General features: G+C 47.5%; 1 protein-coding gene across 1 annotated transcript in view; it reads right to left on the bottom strand.

Annotated features, from left to right (window-relative positions):
• Positions 1 to 5,189: 5,189 nt before the first annotated feature.
• The window catches only part of LOC117547863, a 74,813-nt gene continuing 67,674 nt past the window's right edge, over positions 5,190 to 12,328 (bottom strand). The window contains exons 2-7 of the mRNA XM_034218754.1: positions 7,290 to 7,541; positions 6,469 to 6,726; positions 6,100 to 6,335; positions 5,631 to 5,974; positions 5,459 to 5,522; positions 5,190 to 5,378 (exon numbers count right to left, since the gene is read on the bottom strand). Of these exons, the coding sequence (XP_034074645.1) occupies positions 5,190 to 5,378; positions 5,459 to 5,522; positions 5,631 to 5,974; positions 6,100 to 6,335; positions 6,469 to 6,726; positions 7,290 to 7,541 (1,343 nt within the window). The remainder of the gene's footprint in view (positions 5,379 to 5,458; positions 5,523 to 5,630; positions 5,975 to 6,099; positions 6,336 to 6,468; positions 6,727 to 7,289; positions 7,542 to 12,328) is intronic.

Here is a 12,328-nt window from a genome sequence, read left to right as displayed (position 1 = left end):
GGTCCCGCTACGAAGGGAAACATTTTCCCCAAGCAGCGCGGACAAAGAGGCAACTCCTTCCGGTCTTCCCGGAGATGTTGGATGAGGTGTCGGTCTCGTGGAGAGACCGGCCCTTCAGCAACAAGGTCCCAATCCAGGGTGCCTCCTCCCTAGACTGTGACGGAATGGAGAAGCTCGGCCTGCTCCGCATACCGCCCATGGAACCGCTGGTAGCAGCCCACCTCCTACCGAGGATGGGCCCGTCACCAAGCAGGAACCCCACGCTGCCGGCAAAGTCGGACCGATTTCAGTCGACAATGACTGAACGGTCCTACAAAGCCGCAGCGTTGTCCGCCAGGGCCCTGAATGTGGCCTCGCTGCTAACCGCTTACCAAGCGGAGCTCTGCGAGGACCTGTCGGGTAACCCGGGGGCAGCCACTCTGGACGAGATGGCAGCGGTCACAGACATCTGTCTCCGTGTCCAACGCTGCGCCGTCCAGGCCACAGGTAAGGCAATGGGGATCATGGTGGTGCAGGAAAGAGCGAGATGGCTCAACCTCACCAACCTCTCAGACTGGGAAAAGGAGGATGTGCTGGATATGCCCATCGTTCCCGAGGGAATTTTCGGCTCCGCTATTGCTTCCATGCAAAAGAGGTGTGAGTCGAAAAAGAGGGAGGACGAGGCACTCCACCTCTGCTTCCCTCGAAGGGTCCAGCCGCTGCCTTCGCAGCAGCAGTCCTTCGCAGCAGCAGTCCTTCGCCCAAGCTGCCTTGAACCCTGCTCGGTTTAAAACACCGAGAACGCAGAGGTCGCAGCCCGCCCCGAGTCCCCAGTCCAGGCTGGAGACGAGGGCGAGCTGGCCCAGAAAATCTCCGGTTCTGGCTGCAGCTCAGGCGCAGCCAACCCAGAATTTCGGCCAGCAGGCGAGGAAGAAGAAGCGAGCGGCGTGACAGCCCCTCCTTCTCCCCTCCGTGACAGAGCTGGAAGTCCACGGTTCCCCAGCTCTAAATGTGTTCCCGCCGCCTCGAGAGATGCCTCAACACCATCCTCAAGTTCGCAAAAACACATGTCACAAATCTGTTTGTTCCTCTGTCATTGAACATTTGCCGCTGACGCATCCAGGCTTCAGGCCGAGGGCGCAGCTCAAAAAAATGATAAGAAAAACAATAAAACCAATAAACAGCCCGTCAACTGTTCCCCTTCTGAGAGCAGCTTCGGCATCTCTCAAAAGGCGGATTACAGGCGGGTCTGTGAAGGCACCACCGTCACGCGCATGCGCAGTGCCGGCTGGGGTTTTAAAAGCACCACCGCCACGCGCATGCGCAGTGCCGGCTGGGGTTGTGAAGGCACCACCGTCATGCGCATGCGCAGTGTCGGTGAGGATTGTCGAAAGGGAGCACCACTGTGTTCAGACACTAGAGGGCCCCATAACACAACAAATAGAGACTCAGAGGGGAAGAGATGTGACATCTCCACTGGCTCTAAGGAGCATGCAGTTGAAGATGCTCACATCATCTGCTTGGGTTTTCAAGACAGTAACACGGGGCTACAGACTCCAATTCGCTGTCACCCCCCCCTCGCTTCTCGGGCATTCTGCATTCGCAGGCCCGAGGAGAGTCAGCCCATATTCTGGAGAAAGAGATTCTCTCTCTCCTAGAAAAGAGGGCTATATCTATTGTACCCGCCGAGCAGAGTCAGGGCGGCTTCTATTCCAAGTACTTCCTCGTTCCCAAACGGGGAGGGAACGGAATTCGGCCAATACTTGATTTGAGGGCTCTGAACAAATATCTAAGAAGATATAAGTTCAGAATGCTCACTCACACATCTCTGCTGCGGCTCGTGCGACAAGACGACTGGTTCACATCAGTCGACCTGAAAGATGCGTATTTTCACATCCCAGTATATTACCCACACAGGAAATATCTGAGATTCGCATTTCAGGGGATCTGTTATGAATACAGAGTACTCCCCTTCGGTCTGTCTCTCAGTCCAAGGGTGTTTGTACGATGTACGGAAGCCGCGATAGCCCCGTTAAGACAACAGGGTATTCGCCTGGCGACCTACCTGGACGACTGGCTGCTTCTCGCACAGTCGGAGCAGGAGGCTGTTACGCAGACAAATGTCCTCGTAAAGCACCTGCTCAACCTGGGTTTCATAATAAACACAGAGAAGAGCATGTTGTGCCCCGCGCAGACTATACTCTTCCTGGGTTTACACCTAAACTCGGTGCCCTTTTCAGCTCGCTTGTCAGCGGATAGAGTGAAAGCTTTCAGAGCTTGTCTCGCTCTATTCCGGCTGCGCAAACATGTTCTCTTCAGATCATGCCTGCGATTGCTGGGGCTCATGGCGTCAGCCATCCTGGTCATACGACTGGGACGCTTACACATGAGGGAGTTTCAGCGCTGGGTGGCCGCCCTAAAACTAGAGTGATGGTTACTGTGAAATGCGTAATGGCACTGCGCCACTGGCTGCACCCGACTTTTCTAGTACGAGGTGTGCCTATGGGTGCTGTCCTTTCACGGAAAGTGGTCACCACGGACGCATGTCTGACAGGTTGGGGAGGTATTTATGAAGGTCGCCCTGTGAGGGGTCTCTGGAGCAGAGACCTCCAGCGGGCGCACATAAATTACCTGGAGCTTTTAGCGGTGTTTCTCACCCTAAAACGCTTTCTGCCTTTCCTCAGGGGACATCACGTCCTCGTGAGGACAGACAATACGACCACAATATCGTATATTAACTGCCAAGGGGGTTTGCGTTCTCTCCAGTTACACACACTGGCGCGCAAACTTATCCTATGGAGCGGTAGGCGTCTCCTCTCTCTGAGAGCGACGCACGTACCGGGAGTGAGGAACCTCGGGGCAGATCTACTGTCCAGAGGTATACCACTTTATGCAGACTGGACTCTACATCCAAGGATTGTGAGCCAGCTGTGGGTGCGTTACGGCAGAGCCGCGGTGGATCTGTTCGCATCAAAAGACAACGCTCAGTGTCAGCTGTTCTTTTCGATGCGCGATCTAAATGCACCGTTAGGCGTGGATGCACTCGCGCACAATTGGCCCCCAGGCCTTCTGTACGCGTTCCCACCCCTGGCTCTGATACCCCCAACTCTGGCCAGAGTGAGAGAGCAACGCCACACACTTATCCTGATAGCTCCGCACTGGCCAGCTATGTACTGGCTAGCGGAGATATATCAGCTGCTGTGCGGGCAGCCATGGCAGCTCCCACTACGCAGGGACATACTGTCCCAAGCGGGGGGGGCGATCTTTCACCCACACCCAGAGCGCTTGGCTCTATGGGCCTGGCCCGTGAGTGGTACAATCTGAATACAGTGTGACATGAAGGTGACCCTGGCAGCTGCCAAGCGAGCCAGTGGCACTCATGCACTATCTGTACAGTCTTCATGCACTCAGTTTGCCCCAGGGCAAACAGAGTGTGGTTGAAGCCCAACCCTACCTTTATCTTAAGGCGGTTGGTTCAGGTACCACATTTGACATTGAGGCATCCTCCCCGCCACTGTATTCCTCCGGGGAACAGCGGCCGGATTTGCCGTGTCCAGCCCGTGCTTCACGCACGTACAGGGACATATCAAGGGTGCTTTGTCATAATGACCAACCCCTTGTGTCCTGGGCTAACCCTTATAAGGGCAAGCCTGTTACTAAGCAACGGCTCTCCCACTGGTCTGTGGAAGCAATTGCTTTGGGGCTCATACGAGTCAGAGTTCGCAGGCACCCTTGGGTCCGCGAGCTCTTTCGACTCAGAGTCTGGCTGCATTCTGGACTCTGTCCAGGATGTCTCCCATCAAAGACATTGGTGCAGCGGCGAGCTGGTCCTCGCCGCTCACTTTTGTCTGCCTCCTAACAGGTTGGACGTTCTGCTCCCAGTGTGACTCAAGCAGTGCTGGGCACCTGGTTGAGTCAGAGCTCTACCTGTTAAGTTCTGGTTGGTTTGGTGATTTTCGAGATAAGCTCGTCTGGCAATACGGGAGCTACAATTTCCCATAGTGAGACATCGAACGGAGTGTTATGAATGAGAACTATAGGTTACTTACGTAACCCCAGTTCTCAGAGTAACATGAAGTGAGATGTCTCACCAGACAGCCCTCCTTGCTATGGTGAAGCGAGAAGAGGTGCTTATTTTGAATGGCGCATGCGTTGTGGCGCAAGCTACTTATAGGGGGTGATTTCCCTGACGCTGACGTCAAGATCTCCAGCCAATCAGGATTGGCGTAATGAGATTGATGCTTCTGTTTGCTCCGCGATGAGGCGCATCCCATAGTGAGACATCTCACTTCATGTTACTCTGAGAACTGGGGTTACGTAAGTAACCTATAGTTTTGCTGAGGACCATGAACCAGAGGCCAGGGACATGCAGAAAAATCATCACAACGTGTGTGATCCTTCACAATCTAATCAGACTGAGATATCCAGCCACCCACAACAACATGATGGACTTGGAGGAGCAGAACCTGAATGTCATCCCAGGGGCATGGAGAAATGACAAAGTACTTCTGGATGTTTACCATGAGAGGGCAAGGAACACTGGAACCCAGGAGGGGAGGCAAATTAGAAGATACCTGGGCCACTACTTTACCTCAAAGGCTGGTTCGGTGCCATGGCAGGACAAGATGATCCTGTAATTATTCCCACAAAGCAGTGACAATGAAATGAATACAGAGACACTAACATTGTGATGAACAAATTATTTTTCACATATTGCATTGTAACTTAAAGCAAAATGTGTATTGAGTAATACCATTTTTTTTTTTTTATTTTGATTGAAAATACTTCTTCTTTCCTTTTTTCCCACTTATTAATCAAATAAAGTCCCAACATTTAGATGGTTTAAAAATCTCAAGTCCCATAGTACTTTAACATAGAAATGAAAATAACTTGTAAAGTAAGGATGAAGGACCAAAAAAAGGACAAAGTCTGAAAATATCACTGACAATTTGTATTACCATCAAGTTTGTGTGTTTTTTTTTAAAATGTTCGTCATGTGGCAGTACAGCCGAGATATTGAGGCTGTGCTGGGTCACATTGTGCTGGGACTGCTGAGCTGGAAGAGGAGGTGGCGGAGGACCCTGGACTGGCTGCTGGGGTGTTAGCTGCCAAGGACCACTGATTTGCTGCTGAGGAGGCTGAGAAGGAAGATGGAAGAATGCAGCCTGGCGAGGAGAAGGAACGTAGCCCTGACTAGTAGTGCTGGCTGGCTAGAGGGTACGGTACTGCTGCTGCTGTTGCTCCAAGTTGTGCTGCTGGTTCACCTGCTCTACGTAGCCACACTCCTGGGATCTCCACACTGATGCCGGAGGTGGGTTCTTAGGCCACTGGCTGGGACCTGGCTGGAACTCTGCTGACGGTGAGGAGGCCGCTCTGCTGGCGGAGAAGTATAGGTACTGCTGGGGAGGGCAGATGTGTAGACTGGGTTCACAGCAACTGGCCTCTGCTGCTGCGACTGTAATGCCGACGGGACATCTACGAATGGACTGATCTGGTCACCAGCCGCTTCCCTCATCCTGAACTGTCTGGACATCTTCCGGTAACTGGAAAGACAAACAGCATAGGATTAATACAAGCTCAAATGTAGCATGCAATAAAATGTGTGACATCAAATAAATTAATTTTAAATTTATGCAATTTTATATACTTACTGGTTAAGAACTGTGGTGATGTCCTCATACGCAGGTTCCAGGCAGACATCATGCAGACGATCCAGTTCAGTTTCCAGGTACTTGCAGAAAGGAGTGGCCCTGTTGACTGGCTGCTCTCTAGTGATGAACTGAACCAGCCTATCTTGGAGATCACGGGATGATGCTCCGGTAACTCTCATCTCCGGAGACTCGGGTTGGTCCTCAGCAGCTGTTCCTGTCCTGGAAGGAGGTCTCGGTGTAGGGTAGCCAGTGTACTTCTTGTTGGGCTCCCTGGATTTGTCTGCAAAACTGTCGTCACTCCCAGCCAGCTCACCCGTCTCAGCCTGGGCCAACTTGTCCTTAAACTGCAAAGACAAAAATAGAAAACAAACATAAGTACATTTGAAAGTTATATTTGGAAACAAAAATGTGGGAAATTGAACATTTTCGACAAAGTACCGTTTGAATTTAATTTCAATGATATACTCACACTAGCTGGTATTTCCTTGTTGTGACGTCTGATGTGTGGCTTCAGAAACCCAAAGACCCGGCGGATGAACTTGTCACGGTCACTGTCATTCTCACTGGCCTCCTCAGCAAGGATGGGGTCTTCCTCGTCACTGCTCGACAGACCAGACCTCTTCTGGGATTTCTTCTTGGGTTGGCCCTCCCGTAGCTTTGAGAATCGAGTCCTCTGTGTTTGATACCATTTCAGAATTGAATGATCTGCAATGACAGAAATCAAAACAAATAATTAGTCCAATCATTGAAATGTTCATTGGCAGCAATGTATGTCAAGTATCTGAAATAGATTTCAAATATTTGAAATTAATTGAAATGTAAAAAAAATTCTACTTACAATCCAACCTGTATTCCGCAGCCTTTCCCTCCCATAGGTGCCTCTTTAATGCCTTCTCTTTGTACTGTTTGTCCTTCATGTCATACAGTAGCTTCTTACTCTTCACCCAGCAAGCGATTGCCTCCTCCTGCGCCTCTGTGAAGCTGTATGATACACCAGGGGGTGGGTTCTCCTTCTGGGCCTTGCCTTTCCCTTTGTCGCCCTTGCCCACTTCAGGCTTGGACTTGCCTGCAGGGAGGGCGGGGGAGGCTGACTCATCTGAAAAGATACCAAATGAAAAACAAATTAAGTACATGCAGGACAACAATGTATGAGAATATATAACAAAATCAATTACCCCTCTTGCCCCCCATCCAGGGTTCGAGTTATGTAGGAGCCAATGGGAGCTGAGCTCACATAAGGAGGGGTCTGAGCTCCCATGGACGCAGTGAAACTATACATCTGTGGGGGTCGCTAATACATTACCAACAACCATTATTATAATCACAAATAATGCATGTGTCAATGTAATGAGTATTTTTTACGTTAACGAGGTAAATAGGCTAAAAGAAAAACATGCTTTCCAAAATAACTACGCATCTCTTGAATGACAATATGCCTGCACTGCACCTCCAAGGTGCGCAATACATTATTACGCAATCTATGCCGATGATGTGTGTGTGTGTGTAGTTGAACCTTTTCATATTTAAGTTTTTAGCAAGTAGAGAGAGGGCTGATGCTGCTGCGTCACACTCACACGCAGCAGCAGACTCCCCATAGAGCACAGTTTATAACTCGAAGCCTGCCCCCATCCATACCAAAAATAAGTTAGAAATATTTACCTTCATCCTCCGAGGATTCGGGATGTCTGTTACGACGAGGAGAAGGTGAATGCTGCCGAGACTCTTCGGACTGCTGAGGAGACCTGGAACCCTCTGGGGGCCGCTCTGGAGTTTTAGTTGGCCCGACTTTCTTGCATTTCCTCCCCTTTCTCTCTCTGGTTGCAGACTCAGTGCTGTGTTTTTGGACCTCAGTTTCCTCTGGTTTCCTCTTCTGAGTGTATTTAACAGCCAGCTTCTTCCGTCTGCCTCTCCCTTGTTATGGAAATCTAAAAACCCCAATACTGTAGAGTACAAGTCAGAGTGATCAAATCAAATAAATGGTGAATCAGACAGAGTTGTCTTTCTGGTATTTATTTGAAGCTTCAAATATATATAAATACAATACAATAAATATAGACACAGGTCCCACAGAGTATAGAATAATCTGCGCGAGTGTGCGCAGTTCAATATGGTAGCAAGGCTTATATAGTAGAAAGGGTGAGAAGGTAAGAAATCTCTCTTCACACGGTCACATTGTTAATAGACACATGTCCTTGAGCTGTAGATCTCAGGAAAGGCAAGTTCTCGTGTGACAGAGTAGATAGAGGCAAACAGCACATCTAACCAAATGAGAAGCATTTGGTTTAAACATATCAGGATATAATAAAATGTCCACTACATTCCCCCCTTTTGATCATACTTGATCAATAAAAAAACCAAATGACAGGATAGACTGATATAACACATCAATGAATACACACCATCACTGGTTTAAGTAAACACATCACAAATATATCATAGAAAACTGGCTGTTTTTGTGGAGGACAGTCTCCAATATAATGTAAGCATAAGAGAAGAGTACACTTGATTCACATGATTATATTGATTATATTGTAGTGTCGGAATCAGACTCTTCTGATTCTAGCTGGTCTATCTCACTGTGGCGCAAAGGATTGTCTTGTAATGGAATAGCAGTATACTGAACGAAAGCTAAGGATACCAGGCTGGAAAAGCCTTTCTTCAGTATTGGGATAATCAAACAGGTACAACTGATTAATAGGCCGAAAATGATCGCCAGGGGTGTAACTATTCTAGCCATCCATCCTTGCCACCCCCCCGATGTAAGCCAGGACCACCAGTCCCAGCCGCCTGCGTTGGATATGTCATCCGCTTTCATGTCGGCTAACAAGTTGTTAAGATGCAGCACGGTGTCAGTGATGTTCTTGGTGGCGTCGGGAATGTAAGTGCAACAGGAGTCACCGATCACATGACACAGGCCACCCTTTGAGGCGAACAAAAGGTCAAGAGCAAATTGGTGCTGCATGAGCATATTCCTAGAGGCTATTATGAATGGGGGCAATGCCTGGAAGCCTTGCGTCGTCTCGTAAGTGAGGTTCTCTAGCCGAACATGTAAGGTATCTATGTTATGGGCATTGTTTACTGTACCCCACCATGGGAACAGGCCGCCAAATAATTTAGCTCCAGCGGACGTCAGATCTCTTTTTACCTTGTGGTGGTCGGGGTGTTGGAACTCTGGGTAATGATGTGTCGTGTACATTAAGGACGTGAGGACAGTGACTGCTGGATTCAAATCCACTAGAGTGCATGTACCTATCCAGAGGGGAGCCAGCATTTGATAGAGCTTGTCGCCGCACAACCAAACGTAATCTTGTGGCGAGCTAAACCCAGCATCACTGGGCCAGGCCAGTTGGAGGGAAATATGGTTAACATCAGGGAATGCTACGTTAGAAAGGATTCTTCCAGGGACACTGAATATGCAATACGAGATATTGTAAACACCGTAACTGCACTGTGCTATCTTCCCCATCCCTTAGAGTAATGTTACCAATCCCTGTCTTGACCAGCCCCTCTGCCCATGTGGTTCGCCCTGCTCTCCCCATGTACCTCTTAGATACCTCGATTTTGGCTGACATGCTGTGTTCTGACCATGGATACATAAAATATAGGACTAGTCCTAACACAACTATCATGGCAAGTATGCAGAGGAACCATTTTATGATTGTCCAGGCTCTCCGGTAGTATTGCTCACGGTTGCGTTGTCGTTTTCCCAGGCGAGCCGTCATCACGAGGTGGGAATGCTCCATGGGGTGTGTGTGTGTATTCCCTCGGTTGATTTTGTGACACGGACAGTCAGACTCCGCACACCGGTAACACAAACGAGGAACCAGAGAGCATATGGAACCGCTCAGCTGGCACTCGCTCGTGACACCTTGTGTGTAGTGTGTTTTGGTGTATGTAGTGCAAGTGTGGTGCTGGTGGTGACTAGGACACGTCACTTGTTGTCGTCTGCTTCCGTTGGTGACTAGGACACGTCACTTGTTGTCTTCTTCCGTTGGTGACTAGGACACATCACTTGTTGTCTTCTTCCGTTGGTGACTAGGACACGTCACTTGTTGTCTTCTGCTTCTACCGTTTCTCCTTTCCTGTTACTACGACCTTGCAGTGGCTGGCGTGGACCCACGTAGCTCTCTCTCGGCGACCTTGACCGCTGTCTGGTTGACCCTTGCCCACGATTGGATTTCCAGCTCTTTCTCCGGAAATCCTTGACCAGCACGAAGTCGCCGGGTTGGAGATGGTTAAGTGGACCAGTGGCAGTCGCTAAAGTGGATGACAGGTTAACATACAACATAGCAACATAGCATCCTCACACAAAGTTGTGGAGGGAAGAGGACATCCTGGAGCCTTGAGTCCAATCTGTGGAGGAGCCCCAAAAAGGATTTCAAATGGCTGAGTTGGCTCCGTGTTCGTTCCCACATCCGCATGTACATCAGCACAATAGGCAGAGCTTGTGTCCATGACAGACCTGTGTCTGCACAGCATTTTGCTAGTTTGTTTTTGATTGTGCCGTTCTCTCTTTCCACCCCACCCCACTCTGTGGATGATAAGCACAATGCTTTCTGATGTCTATGCCCATGTATTCTCCTATCTGCGTAATGGCTTCTAACATCCTCCCTTTTGACACATGGTCTAACCCATGTGTCAACTTAGCAAAATGAGGGAAGAAATGTCTTGGGAGACATGGATTGGAGTTTGGACCAACCCAGATGCTGGAGGTTGGGTCAAAAGCAGCCCCAACAGCCTTCCACTGAGCTTTCTCAACTGGTGTAGCTAGCTGCTGCATGGAAGTCAGTGACGACATTTTGTCAGTGAAGAAGGAGACAGGGATTTTAACAAATTATTGTGCGTGAGGTGCGAGAGGAATCAGAGCAGCTGCCTTTGCGGCTGAGTCAGCAGCTACATTAGCGGACCCAATTTCTTAGGGAAACTGGGTCTGTACTGCTTGCAGAAATTGTCTACACTTCCAAATAGCCACACAATCGTGCACTACCCCAAAAACATAGCGTGAGTCAGTGTAAATAGTCAGGGTTTTGCCTTCTGCAAACGTGCAGGCTTCAGTTAGTGCGATGAGCTCTGCTGAGTGTGCTGAGACATGGGTTTGGTCCGGAACGGAGTACAGCAGAATCTGAAACAACAGAAAAAAAAACCCCACCCGATTAGTGCCCCCTTGGTCGCGAGAGGCAGACCCATCAACATACAAAATGAGGTCAGCGTTGGTCAGAGGAACGTCTTTTAAGTCCGGTCTAGGTGTGCACACAGTCGTGTTCGTCACCTTCAGGCAAAGGTCAATAAGAGGGTTCTTACACCTTTTCCAAAATCAAATTCAAGCACTTTTCAAGCATTTTCAAGGTGCACTTTTCAAGCATCTTACAGCTGTTGTAAATTACATATTTATATGCACATACTCAAATGATTATTTCCCTACCTCACATTAACTCAGATGTTCTTTCTGCTATAAACAACCAAATGTGTGTTTCGTGATAGCATTTTACACGAGGATGAAAAATTGAAGAAAAGAAAACTAAGATTAATATTTCAAAATGAGTGATCTGTACATCTAAAAACCCAATTCAAGCGACCTTTCACCTCCACTTAATTAAATGCACTGGTTGCAAGATAAAAAAGTGAGTTAATTGATTTAGATAAAGTCCCCAAAATCCCCCCATAATTTGCAAAAATTAATTTATAAGTTGGTACGCAATAATGTTGGTAATTACATCAACTTAATATTGTCTCATTTGAACTCTGATTTCTGCGTTAATTGACTTCAACCTAAATTCAAGTTCAAGTAAGTAATGCAATTGGCTTGATAACTTAATTGTTCTACACCTTGAGTTAAGGATTTCAAGTCCACTCCCACTCAAGATGCCTGGACAAGTTCCCACAGTTAAGACAAATAGAAATATACAAAGGACATTTTAAGGTGAGTGTCATCTTTTGTCATTCAAATAGAACTTGAAATTCAAACTCCTGATTGAAACATCATGTGTTGAAATAAACAACTGCAGTTCAAACATAAAAAGTGAATTGCCTAATATTTTTGTTGTGGAATCAATTAATTTATTTCTTTAAAGGCAAAAATATGAATAAGCTAAGAGAAAAACCCTATTGAATACAATATTATTTGGAGCAACTTAATTTACAAATGGCTGTCAACCTAAAAACATCTGTCCATGTTCAACATGTGGTAATTAAGTATATACAACTTAAGATTACATTTAAATCATACGGTAAAACAAGTTGGAACTTTTGGAGTAATCAACTTAAAAACTTATGTTTATGCTACCAATTATTAAGTAAGTGGTAATTGAAAACACCTCTATGTAGAGGAAACGCCTTTTCCCCTAACTCAAATAACTTTGTTGCTTTAACAAAATGTCATTAGAAGTTGTCTTAACTCAATAACCATCGATGCAACCTATTGCCTTGATACTCTTTGTTAAGCCAAGCATTTGTTTTTAGAGTGTACGTAGACTGGGCTCGTAGACTGGGCCTCCCATACAACCTGGCTGAGCCGATATAAAAACAATCAGCCAAATAACTTTTCAAAACATCATTGATTACTATTCTAAGTCAGAGGTACATGGTGTACTTTTCCTCCACTACATGTATTTAATACCTTTAGTTACTTCACAGATGTGGATGAATAATGTGAAATCTAATCAAGTGTTGAATCAGATTTTAGTTCCACCTGGAGTAAA

This window comes from Gymnodraco acuticeps, unplaced genomic scaffold (genome assembly GCF_902827175.1).
Source record: "Gymnodraco acuticeps unplaced genomic scaffold, fGymAcu1.1, whole genome shotgun sequence".
NCBI classification, from domain to species: domain Eukaryota; kingdom Metazoa; phylum Chordata; class Actinopteri; order Perciformes; family Bathydraconidae; genus Gymnodraco; species Gymnodraco acuticeps.
This window is presented reverse-complemented; position numbering and strand designations above follow the sequence as displayed.